This window comes from Salvia splendens, chromosome 12 (assembly GCF_004379255.2).
Source record: "Salvia splendens isolate huo1 chromosome 12, SspV2, whole genome shotgun sequence".
NCBI classification, from domain to species: Eukaryota; Viridiplantae; Streptophyta; class Magnoliopsida; order Lamiales; family Lamiaceae; genus Salvia; species Salvia splendens.
The window spans coordinates 24,481,603-24,503,500 of record NC_056043.1 but is presented as its reverse complement, the minus strand read 5'-3'; the positions used below and the strand labels follow the sequence as shown (position 1 = coordinate 24,503,500).

The 21,898-nt window shown below is 34.7% G+C and overlaps 1 protein-coding gene across 1 annotated transcript; it reads left to right on the top strand.

The window, feature by feature from the left end:
• Positions 1 to 9,593: 9,593 nt before the first annotated feature.
• LOC121756888 (multiple organellar RNA editing factor 3, mitochondrial-like) lies at positions 9,594 to 13,725 on the top strand. Its single transcript, XM_042152312.1, has 7 exons — positions 9,594 to 9,758; positions 9,824 to 9,890; positions 10,625 to 10,690; positions 11,259 to 11,688; positions 12,648 to 12,745; positions 13,140 to 13,205; positions 13,311 to 13,725. Exons 4-7 carry the CDS (start codon positions 11,345 to 11,347, stop codon positions 13,523 to 13,525), a joined length of 723 nt encoding a protein of 240 aa, XP_042008246.1. The 5' UTR covers positions 9,594 to 9,758; positions 9,824 to 9,890; positions 10,625 to 10,690; positions 11,259 to 11,344; the 3' UTR covers positions 13,526 to 13,725.
• The last annotated feature ends 8,173 nt before the right edge of the window (positions 13,726 to 21,898 follow it).

The following is a 21,898-nucleotide window of genomic DNA, read 5'->3' as shown; positions in this document are numbered from 1 at the left end:
GAGAGAACACTCAAATTCTCTATATTACTTGACCATTAAGTCATTGGCCAATGCAAAGATATATTCAATTAAAGTAATTGAATATGATCGAATGGGTCATTTAATAAAGATGAGATAAAGTGATTGAGCTATTTGGATGACACATGACAAATCTTAGGCTCAATCGGGTGGTTCGTGAATGAAAGGATGTTACTATAAACTTTGTGTAAAGGCTTGTTTACCGAATTCACGTAAACGTCCTTCATATATCGAGCTACGCTGCCAACGCAGTCTAGGAGTTTTGTGCAGACTTCGATTAGACCGTCGTCGATAATGAGGGCCTAAAGGGTCACACTATAAGTGTATTTTGATCCGCTCAAGGGTACAAAGTTGGAACTGCGTATTATATCTAATGCTAGTCCAAGTGGGAGATTGAAAGGATATGGGCTAGATTAGATTAATATGGATTAAATAATTATAGTTGGGCTACAATTATAATTAGTCCATAAGCCCAACAATCATGAAACCCTAATGAATCTTTGTCTATATAATGGTTATTTATTCTCCATTGTGGGTGATGAGAAATATCGTAACATTAGAGAGAAAATACGTAAAGCTTTGTAGAGAATTCCTAGCTTTCTCTATAGAGCGATTGTATCAAGGAATTGTTCCTGCATCGGATCAGAATGCACGTGGACCTTGATAGTAGTGGATTCAACTTGCAGGACACAATCGTAGAAGAAAACACAACAACAAGTAAGATTTAGTTCCGTTGTGTATTACGTGCTCAACTTGCAATATAATTATGAATCTAGATCTGTTATTCTTGTCTGCAATTTCCGCTGCGCTCATTAGATGAATACAAGAATTCCTAACAGTATATAATTGAATGCACCATGCATCTGTGATTTGTCATGAATTTAACTTTTTCTTGGCTTTCTGCACGCACAACTGCATCTGGTTGAGCCTCATTCTTTTGTTCAATGTTATCATTCACAGGCCTTCCTGGTGTTCTATGGGTGTTACCCGATTCATATCTCGATGTTCCCAACAAGGACTATGGTGGTTAGTGAATATTTACACAGGACTGACTTACTACTTCTCAACCTATTTCCTTCCCATCCCACCCTCTACTACATCTCTTACATGTGTTGGTAAAATGATTTGTAGGTGATCTCTTTGTGGACGGGAAAGTCATTCATAGGCCGCAATACAGGTTCACCGAGAGACAACAAAACACGAGAATCAGGTCTCGTCCAAGACACGACAGCCGTCGTGAAACAATGCAGGTTCAGAAGGGACAGACGAGGGCTTCTGATCAGCTGCCTCCTGCTACGCAATCAGGAGCGTCGTGGGATTGGAATGCGAGCTGTTGCCGTGCGTGATGGTTTAGAAGCATGCGAGTACGGATGACGTTTTGAGTGATGGGATATGGTTGTTAAATCATGTTGTATTTTTTGAAATCGTGGATAGAAGTGAAGTATTAGGCTATAAATTATGGTTGCAAGAAAAGGCTTATAAAGCATGAATCGTGCTTATTTAATAATTGATGGATGTTGAGGGATGAAACTATGAGCTATGCCTGAAAAACATAGAGTGCATAAGAAGTATGCTAGCCTGAACCTGCTCGAACTTAGTTACCACTTTCCCAAGTGATGGGAAAAATGAAAATATATTCTTCGAACTCGAACTTAGACGGATTACATTAACTGCCTATTGTTTTCCCTGAATGATAAGAACAAAATGAAAGAAAGTTTCTAACGAGATCAAGATAAGAAGAAATATTAGGTGATGTATCCTTACAACGACTAGAAATCGTGCCTGCAATCAAATAAAGTGAATGCAATCTTGCATAACATGCTAATGCGACGACGCGTTACAAATATGACGACCCCTATGTCACTTTAAGACTAGGAGGGTTATTTCCATGTTTTGATGAAAATAATCGCTATGGCATGCCTTAAACAATATGAAGATGTGGTCTTCATAAACCGTTAATTGTTATAATGACACGAAGAATCTCGACTTAGAATCTAGAGTTTCCTAGAACGCTTCATCTTCGGGCTACCGAGAGACAAATGAAGGAGTGCCACCTTTGTAGTTTAAATAGATGAATTTAATTTGAAAATACTTACTTGGATTCTCAGATATGTCTTTATATGAAACTCCTTGACAATGGCATCTTTATCGTTTATTTCAAACTTTTGATTGACCCGCAATTTGCAAGTGATGCATCACTGTTTCTTCTTCCTATAAAAGTAGTGACTTATTCTTGTTTCCTTGAGTCCATTTTGGAGTCATTCTAAATCATAGGGCACTTTGAATAGTGCTACCTCATGTTGAAACCCATTCTTATCCAAGTAAGACTGCTAAATGGATTTTCAAATTCTTGATACAAGACTCTCATGAAAGGCACAGTCTTTGGGATGAGTTCTATTTCAGGCACGCGTAAAATAATACACCAACAACATGAGGAGTTAAATATTTTTGCATTTATTCTTAGTTTGTAGCAGGCGATCAAGGAATCGAACGTTATGTCATACCTAGATATTAGGTATTGAGAAACAAATACTGAGAAAAGTTGTGTACACCAAATGATCTCGTTCTGCAACTCAAGATTTATGTAAGTGGTTGATTGAGGGATACGTACATAACAAATGAGGGTCGGAGTACTCAAGATCGTCGCATAAGATCATCACCATGCGATAGTATTGGAGGGAAAATACGAGCACCTTGATAGATTGCGATTTGACGAATTAAGGTCGTCAACAAGAGCAAATCGCCCATGAAGTGGCGAACTTGAATTAACTAGAATGGAAAACAAGGGAGAGAATAATATAGAAGAGAGTTGTATATACATTATTATGTTACTAACTTTACTTTATCTCTACTCAAACTATTTATTATCATTTTTGTAAAATAATGTCCGATTTGGAGTGCCTCACTTATAGCGGGACAGAGGGAGTATATTCTTAGGGGTGTTCTGTAACGCTCCACTTTTTGAACCATAATTTTCGAACCCTAATCTTTGCATTTAATGCGTTTAATGCCATGAAGTTCGTGAATTAAATGATGATGAAATTGTTATTTGATATTCTTGTGACCTAATTTGATTTAGAGTTTTGACTGTGAGTTGACTGAATAAATTCCGATCACTCCATGACGTGGCATATCGAATAATTGGTGCTTGGTTAATTTAATTGTTATTCGAATGATTGGAGTTATTACCAAGGCACCAGATAATTTGTTTTACGATTTTGACTTTCTGATCAGAAAATCACAATTTGAATTAATAATCCATTTTCTGAAGGATTATTTATTTGACTCAATTCCGTGTTGAGTGCAATTAATTAAATAAATCTATCTATATATATATAAAAGGTGAGTTTTGACTTTAATTGCAAATATTTATAAGTTTTGAATTGTTTTGTAAAATTTTGATATTATAGTTGGCCAATAAAAAATTAATCCACTTTAAAAATATGGCTGTTACTAACTCTTTATAAATGAGGCATGGAAGTTTTCTTCATAAAGGTTTATAAATTTTTTGTCCGTTACAAATTTTTAATAATTGTTAGTCAATCTCAATATTTCAATAATAAGCACTAAATATTGATAACCATGGAATTGGGGTTACACAAATTACAAGTTTTGTAACTTTGTAACCGTCACATTATTACACATTATTAGGAATTGTATTAATAATAATTTAATGTAAACTTTTAACACGCTATAACTTCTCTATTTTTTTTCCTACATATATGTGTGTCATGCATTAGCTTATTACTCACTTTCTCATTACCTTTACCTATATCATTGAATTTTCTACAAAACGAATTTGTTTTCAGTACGATTCTTCCTCTTGACCAATAGTATCATTTTATATTTCTCCATTTTACACATTCTTTAAATGTAATTATTATATTACTAGTATTTGTTGTTATGTTCTTACCAGAGAGGATAGTTGAAACCATAGAAATGGAATTAATCTCTGTTAGTGATCTACAATCTACCATAACTTTATCAATCAAAGGTTGAAATCATGGAAGCATTCTTCACCTTGCCAAATTTGGTTTTGAAATTGGTAAGTATTTTATGAACTTTTATAGTACAAATGCTAAGTTGTGTTCGCATTATTCACGAATGAAAATATTTCTTGAAATTGCAATATGGGGTCTGTAGTTGACTTTCGTTTGAAGTTCTTATCTACATATGAGAGCAAATTGGTTGAGAAGATGGTGTCGACGCAGGATGATGAAAGTGTTGGAGACGATCAGCGGAGAAGATGAAACTATTGGAGATAGATGGGGGCCGATGGGTGATGGGGCAGAGCTGCATGAACATAAATGATTTTAGATCTATTTTTTTATTGAATTTTTTATTTCTTGGTTGCATTTAGTTATAGAATTGGGGCAAAACTGAACAACTTAGAAAGTTTAGGGACTGATATGCAATTCTGGTAACTTTCTCTTTTGAATTTCCCTCTCAATATTTGAAGTATGAAAAGTGAGGGAAGTTAGTTAGAGAGATTAGTTTTTGATTTTCGAGCTGAGCAAGAGGGAAAGGATTTTCATCTGTCAGCTAAGAGTTTCTCTCAAACATTGAATAAAGATCTCCATTGTTTCTCCATGTGTATTTCTTGTTCTTAGTTTTACTCATTTCAATCGATTGCATAGTCTTCTTGTTTGTTCCGATTTGATCTTGGCTGTGTTTGAGATCTGATTACGTTGAGCCTCCAATTACAAATTGGCGCCGTCTGTGGGAAGCGAAGGAAGACGACGCATTCAACAATGTCTACTGCAAAGTTTGACGTTGAGCGATTCACCGGTGAAAATGATTTCGGCCTGTGGAGATTGAAGATGAGAGTTGTTTTGATGCAGCAAGGTGTCTGGGATTATGTAAAATCCAAGACGGATAAGAAGGGAACACAGGAGGTGGATGCGGCGAAATCGCAAGAGATGGAATATAAGGCCTATAGCTCCATCGTCTTGTGCCTCAGTGATAGGGTTTTGAGGGAAGTCCAGAAGGAAGATGATGTCGCGGGAGTATGGGAGAAATTAGAGAAAATCTATATGGAAAAGTCGATTTCCAATAGATTGCATCTCAAGCAAAGGTTGTTCAATTACAGATTCTCTGACTCCAAGAATCTTGCAGATCAACTGGAAGAATTTCGCAAGTGCATAGACGATCTTGAGAGCGTGGATGATGCCATGAAAGATGAGGATAAAGCTTTGATGTTACTGAATGCTCTGCCTCAGAGTTTTGAGCAGTTCAAGGACTCTATTCTTCTGGGGAGAGATTCAAAGGTGACCTTGGAAGAGGTATTCTCTACGTTGAAGTTGAAAGGAATGCAGAAATCAACCAGCAAACCGATTGATCAAGCTGCTGAAAGTCTAAATGTGAAAGCAACATCAAAGAAACCATTTAAGTTCAAGAAACCCTCATCTGATAAATGGAAGCCACGAGCCACGAAAGAAGGGGATCAGAAAGAGTCAAGAAGCTGCTACTGGTGCAAGAAACCGGGGCACATCAAACAAAATTGCTTTTCTTGGAAGAAGAAGCAAGCTGAGAATCAAAAGGAAGAAGGAACAACAGCTCTCACTGAGGAAGTTGAGGAAGCAAGAGCCCTCAATGTGGTTAAGAGTAGCCCCATGTCCAAGCTGTGGATAATGGATTCGGGCTGCAGTTCCCACATGTCCTCTAATCTTGAATGGTTTTGGGATTTGAAGGAGTTAGATGGCTCGGTGTTGTTAGGAGATGATCATGTGTGTGCAGTTAAGGGTGTAGGAAACATATGCTTGAGGATGGATGATGGGTCTTTAAGGACACTCACTGATGTAAGATACATTCCATCCATGAAAAGAAACCTGATATCATTGGGTCTTCTTGAGAAGAGAGGTTATAGGCTGACTCTTTTTGGTGGAGAAATGCTTGTCACAAAGGATAGACAGATGGTGATGAGAGCTATCAGAAACAATGTACTTTACTATCTACAAGCTGAGGCAATTGATGGATCTGTGAACTCCACTCAACAATCCATCAATTGGCATGCAAGGCTCGGCCACATTGGAGACACTGGGCTGAAGCAGTTGGTGAAGCAAGGCATAATTCAGATGCCTGAATCTCAGATACAAAAGCACATTGGATCTTGTGAAGAATGCATCCTTGGAAAGAGTAAAAAGCTGCCATATGGAGTAGGCAAACACACCTCAACAGAGCCTCTCCAATATGTTCACAGTGACATATGGGCCCTGTATCAGTGAATAGCATTGGAGGAGGCAGGTATTTCCTATCCTTTGTTGATGATTTTTCAAGAAAGATGTGGGTATTGATTATGAAGGAGAAATCAGAAACATTCCAGAGGTTCCAACAATGGTGCACAGGGGTTGAGTTGGAGAAAGGAAAGCCATTGAAATGTCTAAGGACTGACAATGGACTAGAGTTCTTGTCCTATGAGTTTTATGAATTCTGTAGAAATAAGGGGATAAAGAGACATAGGACAGTCCCTCACAACCCACAACAAAATGGGGTTGCTGAGAGGGCAAATAGAACCATCCTAGAGAGAGTAAGGTGCATGCTCATATCCTCTGGTATGTCAAAGCCTTTTTGGGCTGAAGCAGCCTCCACTGCTGTCATTTTGATAAATAAATCTCCCTCTGCTGCTATTGAGAATGAGACCCCAGACAGTAGATGGTATGGGTCTTGTGGAGACTATTCAAGGCTAAGGCCCTTTGGTTGTAGAGCATATGCTCATATAAAACACGGCAAATTGGAGCCAAGGGCCCTCAGGTGTGTGATGATTGGCTATCAGAGAGGAGTTAGGGGCTACAGATTATGGTGCTGTGAAGAAGGAAACAAGAAGGTGGTCATTAGTAGAGATGTCACTTTCAGAGAAAGTGAGATGCCTTTCCTCAACAAAGAAGTTCAGAAAGTTCAGTTTGAGGTGGAGGGTCAGAAAGAAGCTTCATCAGATGCTATGAGTGATTCAAGAGAAGTCAGCACTGATAGATCTTATGAGCATGAAAGTGACAGTAAGACTCCAGAGAGTAATTGCTAGAAACAGAACTAGAAGAAATATCAAGCTTCCTTCCAGATTTAATGATTTTGATATGATGCACTATGCCTTGGCTGTAGCTGAGGAGATGGAATATCATGAGCCCTCAACTTACAAAGAGGCAATAAGGAGTCCAGAGAAGGATCAGTGGCTGTTAGCTATGCAAGAGGAGATTGATAGCTTGTACAAAAATCACACATGGATTTTGGTGTGAGGCCGAATGATCAGAAAACAGTGGGGTGTAAATGGATTTTCAAGAAGAAAATTGAGGCCTTCAACAACAACCAAGTCAGATTTAAAGCTAGACTAGTAGCTAAGGGCATCACACAGAAAGAGAGAGTGGATTACAATGAGATTCTCTCCCCAGTGGTTAAACATAGCTCCATCAGAGTTTTGCTTGCTATTGTTGCACAAAGAGATTGGGAATTGCAGCAACTTGATGTTAAAACAACTTTTCTCCATGGAGAGCTTGAAGAAAAAATATACATGGAACAACCACCTGGATTTGTGAGACCAGGAGATGAAGGGAAAGTGTGTTTACTGAAAAGAAGTCTCTATGGCCTCAAGCAAAGTTCAAGGCAGTGGTATCTGAGGTTCAATGAATTCATGCAGAAGATTGGGTTTGAGAAATCTTTGTATGATCATTGTGTTTTCGTCACGAGAAAAGGTGGAGTTGCTGTGGCATATCTACTATTGTATGTGGATGATATGCTGATTTATGCCAAGCATAAGGAAGATGTGGAGCTGGTGAAGTCAGATTTGAAGAGTGAGTTTGACATGAAGGATCTTGGAGATGCAAAGAAGATCCTTGGGATGGAGATCATGAGAGATAGAGACAAGAAAAGGATATGGCTGACTCAGAAAGATTACATCAAGAATGTGATTAAGAAGTTCCAAATGGATCATAGCAAACCACTAAGTATGCCTCTGAGTCAGCAGTTTAAGCTCAGTGTGAATCAGTGCCCTAAAGATGATGATCGGAGAAGAGAGATGGATAAAATCCCATATGCAAACATAGTGGGAAGCATTACGTACACCATGGTGTGTACAAGGCCAGATATCAACCATCCTATAAGTGTTGTGAGTAGATACATGGCAGATCCAGGTCTGGAGTATTGGCATGCTTTAAAATGGATATTGAGGTATCTTAATGGTACTCAGGATTATGGAATATTGTTTGATGGGAGTAAGAAGATTGTGGGACAGCCTCTGATGGGATATTGTGATTCTGATTTTGCAACAAACATTGATACAAGGAAGTCCCAATCTGGTTATGTGTTCTGCTTGTATGGTGTTGCAGTGAGTTGGAGATCAAGTCTACAATCTGTGGTGGCACTCTCAATAATCGAAGCTGAGTACATTTCCATGTCTGAGGCAGTGAAAGAAAGCCTATGGCTCAAAGGAATCTGCTCTGATTTTGGAATTGATTAAGGCACTGTGACAGTGTTGTGTGACTCGAATAGTGCCATATGTCTATCAAAGCATCAAACATTTCATGAAAGGAGCAAGCATGTGGATGTTAAACTGCATTTTGTGAGAGATGAAGTTGAAAATGGCTCAGTAAAGATTGAGAAGGTTGCAACTGAGCACAATGCTTCTGATATGCTCACAAAGATACTACCCGGATCAAAGCTGAAGTATTGCATGGATTTAGTGAACCTGATCCAGCTGAAGTGAATGTAAGGAGTGGGGAATGCTCTGATGATTGTCCAGTTGTGTCCCAAGGTGGAGATTTGTTATAGAATTGGGGCAAAACTGAACAACTTAGAAAGTTTAGGGACTGATATGCAATTCTGGTAACTTTCTCTTTTGAATTTCCCTCTCAATATTTGAAGTATGAAAAGTGAGGGAAGTTAGTTAGAGAGATTAGTTTTTGATTTTCGAGCTGAGCAAGAGAGAAAGGATTTTCATCTGTCAGCTAAGAGTTTCTCTCAAACATTGAATAATGATCTCCATTGTTTCTCCATGTGTATTTCTTGTTCTTAGTTTTACTCATTTCAATCGATTGCATAGTCTTCTTGTTTGAACCGATTTGATCTTGGCTGTGTTTGAGATCTGATTACGTTGAGCCTCCAATTACACATTTTGATCTATTATTTTTTATTAATGGACTTGACTAATTTTCTATTGTTAATCGATTTTCTATTAGTGAAATTATTGAATGTTATATGATTAGTAATGAAATGGATTGACGAAGAATGTAATTAATTCCAACATAAGTATTAAATTAAAATTTCAGCATTATTAAAAAATCTATAAGACAATATGGAAAGCTATTTTGATTTTTCAACATTACCAAAAATTATTAATAACATAAACAAGATTGGTTCGAAATTAATGTCATTGGTTTATATTGTATCAGTGATTTAAAAACTCTATATAATTTTAGTTTTTATCATAATTTATATAATTTAAAATTTCAATTTTGTATGAGAAAATTGATACTAGTTTAGTTAAAAGTCCAAGTAATTGAAATACAAAGTTTGGGCTTAGCCTTCTAGTTTAAAATACAAGTGGCCTTGGGCCAAAGCAAATGAATTTAGTCCTACACAAGTGTGAGATCGAATAAATAATCCCTTCTCCAAAATCTTCGCAGTCGCCGCCACACACACACAAATATCACTTTTCTTCAATTCACACACTCACAATTTGAGAAGAAAAATCTGTAGAGAAGGATAGAATTTAGAAGGAATTCACGCTTCATTTCATTACACAACCGACCAAGGTATCAAGTTTCTTTTTCCACAAATTACCTTCATTAAAGCCTGACTCCTGAGACTTCAATGGCAGAGAGCGCCGAGAGAGAGGGCGGAAGAGCACAATCCTCCTACAACCCCATTTCCCTCCTACACCAACGGTATACACCTTCCCAACTCGCCTTACTTTCGTTATTGCACTACACATTCATCGTGGCACCAATTACATAACCAATCCAATCGTTGAACAATCCAATTGGGAAAAAATGAACTTTAAAGGAACGAACGCCGTTTAATGGTGGATGTTCTTTGAAATTGGGGCTGAGTAAGGAAAATTGACTTGGTTTCAAATTGGGGGTGAAGATGTTTTTTATTTTATTTTATTTTATTTTATTTTATTAAATAAATTGGGTGGGTGAAGATGTGAGAGATGAGAGACGACAGAACGGGATCCTAATCCCTTTTCTGTTATTTTATTTTATTTTATTTTATTTTATTTTATTTTATTTTATTTTATTTATTTACTCCTTTCTTATTAATTCTTTTTATTTAATTGTTGATCGGGCCAACTTTTGTAATTATTTCTTTGGGGCTGGTTCACTATTTCAGTTGGGCTGCTTCCTATTATTTGTAGTGGGTCGAATCCTTGAAGTTGATTTCCTTTCTTGTGAGCCGGGTTTTTGTTATCTGCAATATGTTGGGGGTGCGAGCGAGCTAGCTATGCGGCCAAAGTTAATCGAGACACATAAGTTTATAACATATTAATTATGAATCGCGTTCGAAAATTTCTACAATTAAGAAAATTATAACCGAAGTTTTAGGATGCATGCATCTTATTTATTTATTTATTTGATTCCTTGGCTTGATGACTGTATTTATATTTATATTTCAAAAGGTGATTTCTCGCAAGTGAGTCGTCATCGTAAATGCAAGAAAATAATTAAAGAGTTAAGCGAACGAGGTAGGCTTCATTTCCTCAACTCTTTTATATTTTGAAATCATGATTATGATGTTATAAAGGTGCTTTAAATGTTATGCCATGCTTGTGATTGTTTAGATGATGTTGTGTGTCTGATGCCTAGTTTGTGAGTTCGCTCCATTAGGCTATAGGGCTATGTTGTCTGATGCCTAGTTTGTGAGTTCGCTCTATTAGGCTATAGGTATATGTAAACGAATTTTGGTCTGAGTAGGGCTGCAAACCCTATCAGGCTAGTGTACAGGCTAGTGTACACGGCTGGGGCAGGGAGGTGTCTTTGCTAGTCGGCCGGTCTCGTGGGAAATAGTGTACTGTGGCCACACTTTCGTCGCACTATGGAAAGGTTGTGATCGATGGATTATTGAGAAAATGGGGAGATTGTTTTGACCGGCAGTCTATGAAATTATTTTGTGATACTCGATGATATTCTTTTCTTAATGCAAAAACTCGAGTTCAGTATGGTATGGATGACATAACTATTAAAATGTTTTCGGCATAAGTCCACTTAGTATTTTATAGTACTCAGCCCTGCATGTGTTTTCCCTATGTGCAGGTTGAGCGGCGACGAACTGGGTGGTGTTGAGCTACAATAGAAGTTGTGTTTCTCTTTGAATTTCGAGTGTTGTTGTGTCTTCATACATGACATCACTCTTTCTCTTTGCCACCCGGCGTACGTTAGCCACCCTATTATCTCGCCACTCTCGTACTTCCCTTTCTGCCCTCTTCCACACCCTCAACCACCACCAGCCCGTCGTGGAGCGGTTCTTCTCTCAAACTCGATTGAGCTCGTCGCGTGCAGGGTATTCTCCGCTGAACGACCCGTCACCCAACTGGAGCAACCGCCCCCCGAAGGAGACGATTCTCCTCGATGGCTGTGATTACGAGCACTGGCTTATCGTGATGGAGTTCGATTCGGATCCCAAGCCCACTGACGAAGAGATGGTTAATGCTTACGTCAAAACCCTAGCTTCTGTGGTTGGAAGGTAACTACATGAATCCCCCAAATTTATTTATGTGAAACAAAATTGAGTCCTTACATACCTTTTTTCTTGTTAAATGTGGCCAAACACAGATTTTAAGAAATGTAATAGAAAGTGGGTAAGAAAAGGTTAGTGGAAGGTTTGTTCTATTTTTATATACTACTTCCTCCGTCCCACCACAAATGATCAACTTTCCATTTTGGGTTTTCCCATCACAAAGTGATCAAATTTTCTTTTTAACAAAAAACAAAACTTTAACCCTGTCTTACTTTATTCCCTCCTTTTACTTTATTCTCTCTTTATTTCTCTTACTATTTCTTCTTTCATATTTTATTCCCTTTACTTTAACTTAATACGTATCATTTTCTTAAATTCCGCTCCCAAAAGAAATCCATCACTTGTGGTGAGACGGAGGGAGTATTAGTTTTATAATGAAATGTGAGTAGGATAACGTTAGTGGAATGTGGGGATCATTATAAAAAATGGTAAAAGGTAAATGGGACTTGTATTGGTGGACGGACGAAAATGACAAATTGGAAGACTTATTGGATGGAGGAAGTACACTGTATTTAGTTGATTGATTTGGAAGTCAAAAGCATGATTTTGCGAATCCAAGCTCATTGGACTAAACTAGTAGAATGTTGTTGTGTTCAGTCTATTAGACAAGAAACAAGATAATAATGGGATACAAAATGGGATAAGACACAGTAGAATTTTGACATTATGGATGGGCCAAGATACGTTTTCACATGCCGAGATTTTTAGCAAAACACAATTAATCAAGATATAAGATTAGTCATGACTTTTAATCACAAATAATCTGGCAACCGAATGCCCCCTACAAGTATATATGTTCAACCATGGATTGGACTTTTGTTTGCTTGTCATATAAATAGACTTGAGAATGAGAGTTTTTCAAATAGGTTTATTTGGCTTGTTTTTTGGTGGTTCTGAATTTGCAGTGAAGAAGAAGCAAAAAAGAAGATATATTCTGTGTGCACATCAACATACACTGGGTTTGGAGCTCTCATCTCTGAAGAGCTTTCTTACAAAGTTAAAGGTACTAAAGTCTTAAACATATCTAAACCTTGTCTTTTTCATCTTATGGAATTTGTTAGGTGTGCTAAACTTTTGAAATTTTACTGTGTACAATTGTGGCTTATGCAATCTGACCATTGTTCAATGATGTCTTCCTGCAATGAATTGTGAGGATCACCTACTAGACTTTCAACACATGACTCGGTCTCTTTAAATCGTACAAGTTTTCCCTCTTTTTCAATATTGCTCCTTCCATTTGCTTCTCATTTGTTTTGGGTCTCTTGTTCTTGTCTGCGGTATATAATTGAATGCACCATGCATCTGTGATTTGTCATGAATTTTACTTTTTCTTGGCTTTCTGCACGCGCAACTGCATCTGGTTGAACCTCATTCTTGTTCAATGTTATCATTCACAGGCCTGCCTGGTGTTCTATGGGTGTTACCCGATTCATATCTCGATGTTCCCAACAAGGACTATGGTGGTTAGTGAATATTTTCACAGGACTGACTTACTACTTCTCCACCTATTTCCTTCCCATCCCACCCTCTACTACATCTCTTACATGTGTTGGTAAAATGATTTGTAGGTGATCTCTTTGTGGATGGGAAAGTCATTCATAGGCCGCAATACAAGTTCACCGAGAGACTACAAAACACGAGAATCAGGCCTCGTCCAAGACACGACACCCGTCGTGAAACAATGCAGGTTCAGAGGGGACAGACGAGGGCTTCTGATCAGCTGCCTCCTGCTACGCAATCAGGAGCGTCGGGAGATTGGAATGCGAGCCGTGGCAGTGCATGATGGTTTAGGAGCATGCGAGTATGGATGACGTTTTGAGTGATGGGATATGGTTGTTGAAGCATGTGGTATTTTATGAAATCGTGGATAGAAGTGAAGTATGAGGCTATGAACTATGGTTGCAAGAAATATGAAGCATGAATTGTGTTTATTTAATAATTGATGGATGTTAAGGTATGAAACTATGAGCTATGTTTGATAAACATAGAGTGCATAAGAAGTATGCTAGCCGGAACCTGCTCGTACTTAGTTATAAGTTGATATCTGCAATATCACTTTCCCAAGTGATGGGACAAACAAAAATATCTACTTCAAACTTGAACTTAGATGGGTTACTTTAGCTATCTATTGTTTTCCCTGAATGATAAGAACAAAATGAAAGAAAGTTTCTAATGAGATCAAGATAAGAATAAATGGTAGGTGATGAATCCTTACAAAGACTAGAAATAAATCGTGCATGCAATCAAATAAAGTGAATGTAATCTTGCGTAACATGCTAATGTGATGATGCGTTACAAATATGACGACCCCTATGTCACGTTAAGACTAGGAGGGTTATTTCCATGTTTTGGTGAAAATTATCGCTAAGGCGTGTATTAAACAATATGAAGATGTGATCTTCATAAACAGTTAACTGGTTATTTCCAGTTAATTCTTATTACTCCCTTCGTCCCACAAAAGATGTCACATTTGTGTGATGACACGAGATTTTATGAGGTTTTATTTTGTGTGTTAGGTGAAAAGAGAAAATATAATATTTATATTGTTGTGAGAGGAAAGTTTTTCTTAAAATGGAAATTGACATTTTTACTGAGACAAACTAAAAAGGAAAGTGAGACATCTTTTATGGGACGGAGGGACTACTTTAAATTCTTACTTTTTAGAATGTTACAGTCGAACCTTGATAAAAAAAATATAATCACATATTCTTAAATCACCTCTTTAATACTCCCTCCGTCCCAGTTTAGGAGTGCAATTTAGTTAGGGCATGAGTTTTAAGAAATTGTTGGAGTGTAATAATTGAAGTGAGGTAGTGGAAAGTGAGACCCTTTTGACTTTTTGTATGTTTAGGATTTTGTTTTATTTTATTTTTATGAAAGTAACGGCATGAGTATAGATTTTATTAACAATGAGGTTAAATTTTATGTCCAAATAAGGTAAATTCTAAATGAGACTCTTAAACCGGGACGGACGGAAATGGAAAAATAAAACTCTTAAACTGGGACTGAGGGAGTATTTGAACTTATAGGTCATATTTTTTCTCTTTTTAAATATTAGAGTTCTTAGCTCAATTCACTATAACATGAAATAAATTAAAATTTGATACACGGTATATTAATAATAATTGAATTTATGATTTTAATTTTTAATAGTATAAATTTTTATTTTAATTCTTTACTTTCTAAAATTTAAATTTATTTTATTTTTAAAAATTGTGAACTTAAGGCGAAAGCATGTACAATTTTTTTGAGTATGCAAATAAAATTATTAAAAAATAGAAATGATACGAAAAGTATAGAATAACTATTAAATTGACTTAATATTATACAATCCACAAACAAACCAACTAAATCAAAAGACTATTAAATCACAAAGCAAACAACTAAAATCATGGAATAGCCTTAATTTGACCTCTCTTTCCAAAGAAGCGTATAAAATTAATATTAGGGTATATTAGTCAAAATAAGAAATATGAATATGGCAAAATGACATAATGGTAATATGGCATGGGTTGGGATCCCTTGCTGTGCAAAATGGGGATGTTGTGCACATCCACACCTTTAAATAATTTTATATACTTGTATTATTTTTTTCATTTTAGCAATGGATGGTTTTGATGTGTGCAGCATCCCTGCTGTGGCATTTTGCAAAGCAGAGGATCTCAATCCAATATGGCATAGAGACATTATGTCTCTGAATCAGTACTTTTTTATATATCTATAGCGAGTCTCTATTACCGTTATCGTTTCTCTCATTTTTTTTTCTTTTCTATTTTTTTATTTTTCATAAGTACACAAATAAGTATGCAATTATATTTGCATAGTTCAATAATAATATAACTAGCTCAATATTTTGACACTAAGTCTATAAAGTTAATAATTTTTTTGGAGGTGGGTGTTTGTTTGGATTTTGAATCTTTGATTTTGTCACTAGGATTATTTTTACAAATCAGATAGTTGAATAAAAATAATTCAATAATTAATCTATTTATTTTGCAATATTAGATCTTGGTTGTACTAAACATTTTTTATAAAACAATAATGTCATTAGAATATTTTTATACAAATCAAATAGCTGGATTTAATAAATTTATTTTGCATAATTAGATCTTAATTGATCACACTTTAAAAAATCAAAAACTAATGTCATTAGAATTTCATTTACGGAGGAATGATGCTACATACCTTATGTGAACACCGTTCTCGTTTAACGCACGTTTAGTATTGTTCTTTGATTTATATATTTAGTTTGATTCTAATACATTAAACATTGTTATTTAACTTTTTAATTTCACAAAATTCATAAAAATCAATGCTTGATTTACTATTTTATTAATTTATTTGAAATTATAGAGAAAATGAGCAAATCGAGCTTTGATTTTTATGAATTTTGTGAGATTAAAAATTTTAATAACATTTTTAATATATTAGAATCAAACTAAATATATAAATCGAAACGAGTAACACTAAACGCGCATCAAACGAGAACGGTGCTCACATAAGATATGTAGCATATCATCCCTCTCATTTACTAACTAAACAATTGGATGAGAATAATTAATTATTCTGTCTATTTTGAGTTATTAGATCATATTAAAATATTTATTTTATCAAAAACTATTGTCATTAGGATTTCTTTTGCAAACTAAATAGTTGGATGAGAATAATTGACAAATTAATCCATTTATTTTGTATTATTAGATCTTGATCACATTAAAAAAAATTCTATCAAACATATATATCACTAGAATTCCTTTTACAAATCAAATTAGTTGGATGAGAATGATTCACTTATTGTTCTAATCTATTTTTGTGATATCAGATCTATAACACTAAAAATATTTAATCAAACACAAACGTCATTAAGATTTCTCTTACAAACAAAATAGTCAGATGAGAATAATTCATTGCTTGATCTATTTATTTTTGTGACATTAGATTTTAAGCATTACTATTATATAATCAAACAATAATGTCATTGAGATTTCTTTTATAAATCAAATAGTTGGATGAGTTTACCGCTTGATCTATCTATTTTCAATCAAGAACATTAAAAAATTTATTTAATCAAACAATAATTTCATTAGAATTTTTTTAGAAATAAAATAGGTGGATTAGAATAGTCCGGATTAATTTCATGGCAGGTTACTAAACTATAATGTTTGCATCAAAATAGACATTAAACTTTTGTTTCTCTTCAATAAAGTATTAATCTGTTTTTTATTATTATAAATATTTTAAAAGTTATTTTTCTTCCACAAATTATTTACCTAATTTTCTCAATCAAATAGATTCTAAAATAATTAAGTATGTAATTTTATTTATTTTACTGTATAAAAAGGGTATACGTATAATATTCTTACTAATTCCCAACAGAAAATTTTTATAATTTAAATACATGTATATATGCGTATGCATACCGTTTTTAATACTGCATGTTTTACAAAAATGTATATTTGGTTTTAAAATATTATTTTGAATATTATATTCATGTAATATCTTGAATTTTACTTATTTTTCATGAGTCTGACTATTTAATAACAGTAAATAGTGAATTAATAATAATTTTATTTTTTAGAGATCAGTAAATAATTAAATTGTAAAAAAAATTGAACAGATTTATATAGTAAAAAACAGCTATGTATCTTCTTTAAAAAAGAATAGAAATTTGATATTTATTTTGGTACAAATATACTCCATAGTTTGATAATCTTTCATGATATCATCCCAGAATAATTTTTAAGTTGATGCATCTATTTTGCAATATAAGATCTCAAGCGCATTAAAAAAATATTATTTAATCAAACACTAGTGTCACTGGAATATCTTTTACACACCAAACAATTCGAATGGATATAATTCCATAACTGATCTATCCATTTTTCAATATTGTTTCTCAATTATATTAAAATATATTTAAATCAAATACTAATGTCATTATGATTATTTTTACAAACCAAATAGTTGGATAAGAACAATTCACTAATTGCATTTATTTTGTGATATTAGATCTCAAATACATTATAAAAGTTTCTTTAATAAAACACTAATGTTATTAGGATTTTTTTTAGAAACCAAATAGTTGAACAAGAATAATTTAAAGCTTAATACATCTATTTTTGTGATAGGAGTATTAGATTTCAAGCACATTAAAACAATTATTTAATGAAATACAAATATAATTAGAAATTTTCTTATAAATCGAATAATTAAATGAGAACAGTTCAGTAGTTATCTATCTATTTTAAAAATATTAAATCTTAAATATATCTAGAAAATCCTTAGTCAAACAACAATTTTATTACTAGTATTTATTTTAAAAATTAAATAGTCGGATGATATTAGAAATTTTTTTATTGAGGCTAAACGATTACGGTTGAACATACTTGATACTTCCTCCGTCCCACAAAAATATATGAATTAAGACAAAATTGGTAAAGTAAGAGAGAGCAAGAGAATGGTTATGGTAAAGTAAGAGAGGGGAGGAAAATTTTAGTTAAAGTTGTGTTAGGGGATAGTGAAACCTACATTATTAAATGAAGTATAACTTTTTAAAAATGAAATGCACATATTTTTATGAGACGAACGAAAATGGAAAGTGCACATATTTTTATCGAACGGAGGGAGTATATAGCAAGAAATAAATATTGATTGGTATTTCACAAGCTTATTTACAATTAGGGAGAAGGGAAATGGATCAGAGGGAAAAGATTGCAAACAGGCGCCATTGTGGAAAAAGATTTGAGAGAGCCGCGATTTCCACATCAAAATATTAAAAGGTATAAAAATAAATTTAATTGGTGCTAAACCAGAAATTATAAATAAATTGATTTTTTTATAATGAATTAATATTTCAAATAAAATTAAATCTTACAATTTGTAGTATAGAAAGCACAAAGTAAACCGTAATATTCATACAATGGGTAATGCCATATAATGCACGGATAACAGAAATAGAGCAAATTTTTTTAGATTATCAAGCGCCATTTATGGAATGGAATTGAATGGAAGAGGGGGAAAAGCAGGCGCCCGTTTTGTGTATAGAAAATAAGAGGTGGTAAACTTAATGAAGGATGCAAAGGTAAATTAAGTTTTAATTGAATCAGAAATTATAAATAAATTGGATTTTTTTTCATTCTACCAGTTTATGGGTTGTACATAGTGGGGCTGCATAGCTTTTCTCCATTCAAAAAACGCAATATTAAAACATACTATTTCCATTCCCAATATGTGTTCCTACGCAAACCATAATCTATTTCATTATACCTCGATATCAAGGATATTAGACAAAAGACAAATTAATTAATTTAATAAAAAATTTGCTCTTCTCTTTTTGATTGAACGATTCTTTTAGTTCTTTCCAAAACAAAATTATGTTTTCTGTTTTAGTCAAGTCTTTTTTTTATCTGACAAGCTTTGTCCACTCAAAGATCATAATCTGTGTTCGGGAAACAGATTAGAAGGTTCATGATTGAGCATAAAGAACATCACGAGGAGAAGACGCAAGTAATCAGCGATTCCTTGAAAAATCAATTCAGTAATTTTAAAGCTTAGGAAATTCATGTTTAAGGTTTTTAAATTTCTTTTAAGCATGAATTAATTTCCATTCTTATATACAATTGATTGTTTAACATGTGATTAATTGATCTCATAACTTGTCAAATAGATTTTTGTATGTATGATTTATTACATCAGTCCCCATTAGTTGACACCAATTTTTTTTTTTCGTCCGTCCCTCATTAACTGACGCCCTTACTTTTGGTAATTGGCCACACATTCTCCACTAAGAGCATCTCCAAGGGAAGAGATAAATGGAGATGTAAAGTCATATAACTACCATATTTATCTTTTTTTTCAGGAAAATCATTCTCCAAGGGGAAAGGTATTTGAGAAGTTATTATACATTTTACTATTTTGAATAAGTATCTTTACCTCTCCATTAATGGAGATGTGAAATCTTATAACTACCATATTTGCCTTCTTTTCATGAAAAATCATTCTCCAATGGGGAAGATATTTGAGAAGGTATTATACTTAATGTTTTTTTAATGCCTTTTGTACTATTATTTTATTTTAAAAAAATGATTTACCATTCTATATACCTTTTTCGTTTGGAATGTGTTATTTTTTGGAAGGGTATATTTCACTTTTTGTGAAGGTAAATAGATGATATACCTCTTTCATTTACCTTTTCTTATTGGAGATGTTCTAATCATTCTTTTCACATTTTATTATAAAATTAATATATAAAAGTAGTACCCACATTTCACTAACATTTTCCAGCCACTTTCCACTATATTTATTAAAACTCGTGCCAAATCAATTATTACCAATTAATGGAGAACGAATGGAGTATTTGTTATATGTATGACTTCTCTGTGCAAGGGGCACCAAACTCCAAAAGGATTAAGGTTGGTGGCGTTAGAAAAGTTTATTGTAAAGAATTGAATGTGAAACGAAGAAATCACACAAAGAATTACGTGGTTCGACGTAAATGTCTACATCCATGGGCATAAACGGCTTGAATGATTTTATTCTAAGATAGTACGTAGAAGATACAATATTGAATTATAAAGAGAGTATCACAAAAAGAACACCACACACTTGGCTTCTCTAATCTCTCTGTTCTCACGAAGAAAACTCTTCCGGATGATCTCTCTTCTGAACTGAGCTCCTCACTCTCTTCTTTTGTATCATCTCCTTGAGCTAAACTGTTAGCTCCAAATCAGTTACAAAATGTTAGCAATGAACGTTACAACCAATTTATTCTCCTTTCCATTATTGCAAATGAAGTCCCCCATAGTTTAAGTATTTCTATGGACATCCCTCACTACAATCTCCACCTTGGACATGAAAAACTCAAGCCTTCATGCCATAAAACCTCCACCTTACTTGTCAGTCACACCCACCAGTTTCAAGCAATGCTTGAATTTTGAAACTGGTAAGGCTTTGGTCAGAGAATCTGCAGCATTCTCCTCTGTCTTTACTTTAGTGATCCTGATGTCTCCTTTCTCAACTTCATCTCTTATAAAGCGAAGTCTCACGTCAATATGTTTACTTCTCTCGTGAAAGACTTGGTGCTTCGCCAAGAAAATGGCACTATTATTGTCACAATAGATAATGACAGTCTCCTGCACAACTCCAAAGTCTTGCAGCATTCCTTTAAGCCATACTCCTTCCTTAACTGCCTTGTCAAGGCAATATACTCAGCTTCTGTAGTACTTAGTGCTACTACGGAATGAAGGGTAGATTTCCAGCTCAGTGTTGTCCCATACAAGTTGAAGATATACCCGGTCTAAGATTCTCTATTATCCATATTAGAGGCGAAGTCCGAATCACAATACCTTACTAATACTTCAGTCCCCTTTTCCATCTTCTGCTTATACAGTAATCCAACATTTCTGGAGCCCTTCATGTATCTCAAGATCCACTTCAGTGCAGACCAATGCTCCTTCCCATGATCCTGCATATATCTACTAGCAACACTTATCGCGTGTGCTAAATCAGGCCGTGTACAAATCATGCTGTACATAATACTTCCAACTATGTTGGCATATGGTATCTTTGACATTTCATTTCTGCTTCTTCTGTCTTTGGAGCCTCGTCCAATGACAGCTTGAAATGTTGTCCTAGAGGAGTAACGACATCTCTGGAATCTTGCATTTTGAACTTGGATATGACCTTGCTAATATACTCAGATTGATTCAGCCACAACGATCCTTTAGTTCCATCTCTCTGAATATCCATGCCAAGAATTCTCTTTGCTTCACCCAAGTCCTTCATCTCAAATTCCTTCTTTAACTGCTCTTTCACATTCTGAATTTCCTCCAAGTTCTCAGCTGCTACAAGCATGTCATCTAGATACAGAACCAAGTATGCAATGCCAACACCCTCACTGTTATATTTGATGTACACACATCCATCGTATGCAGATTTTTTGAACCCAATATCTGACATGTGAGCATCGAATTTTCTATACCATCGTCGACTACTTTGTTTCAGCCCGTAGATACTTCTTTTAAGTAGACAAACTTTATCCTCTGACCCCTTCACTTCGAGCCTTCAGGTTGAACCATCACTATTGTTTCTTCAAGTTCTCCATGCAAAAACGATGTCTTCACATCCATTTGGTGTAATTCTCATCCTCTATGAACAA

Coding starts and splice junctions, on each gene's coding strand:
- LOC121756888 (XM_042152312.1), top strand. CDS start 11,345: ATGACATCACTCTTTCTCTTTGCCACCCGGCGTACGTTAGCCACCCTA. Junction 11,689..12,647: donor CTAGCTTCTGTGGTTGGAAG/GTAACTACATGA, acceptor CTGAATTTGCAG/TGAAGAAGAAGCAAAAAAGA. Junction 13,206..13,310: donor TCCCAACAAGGACTATGGTG/GTTAGTGAATAT, acceptor AATGATTTGTAG/GTGATCTCTTTGTGGATGGG.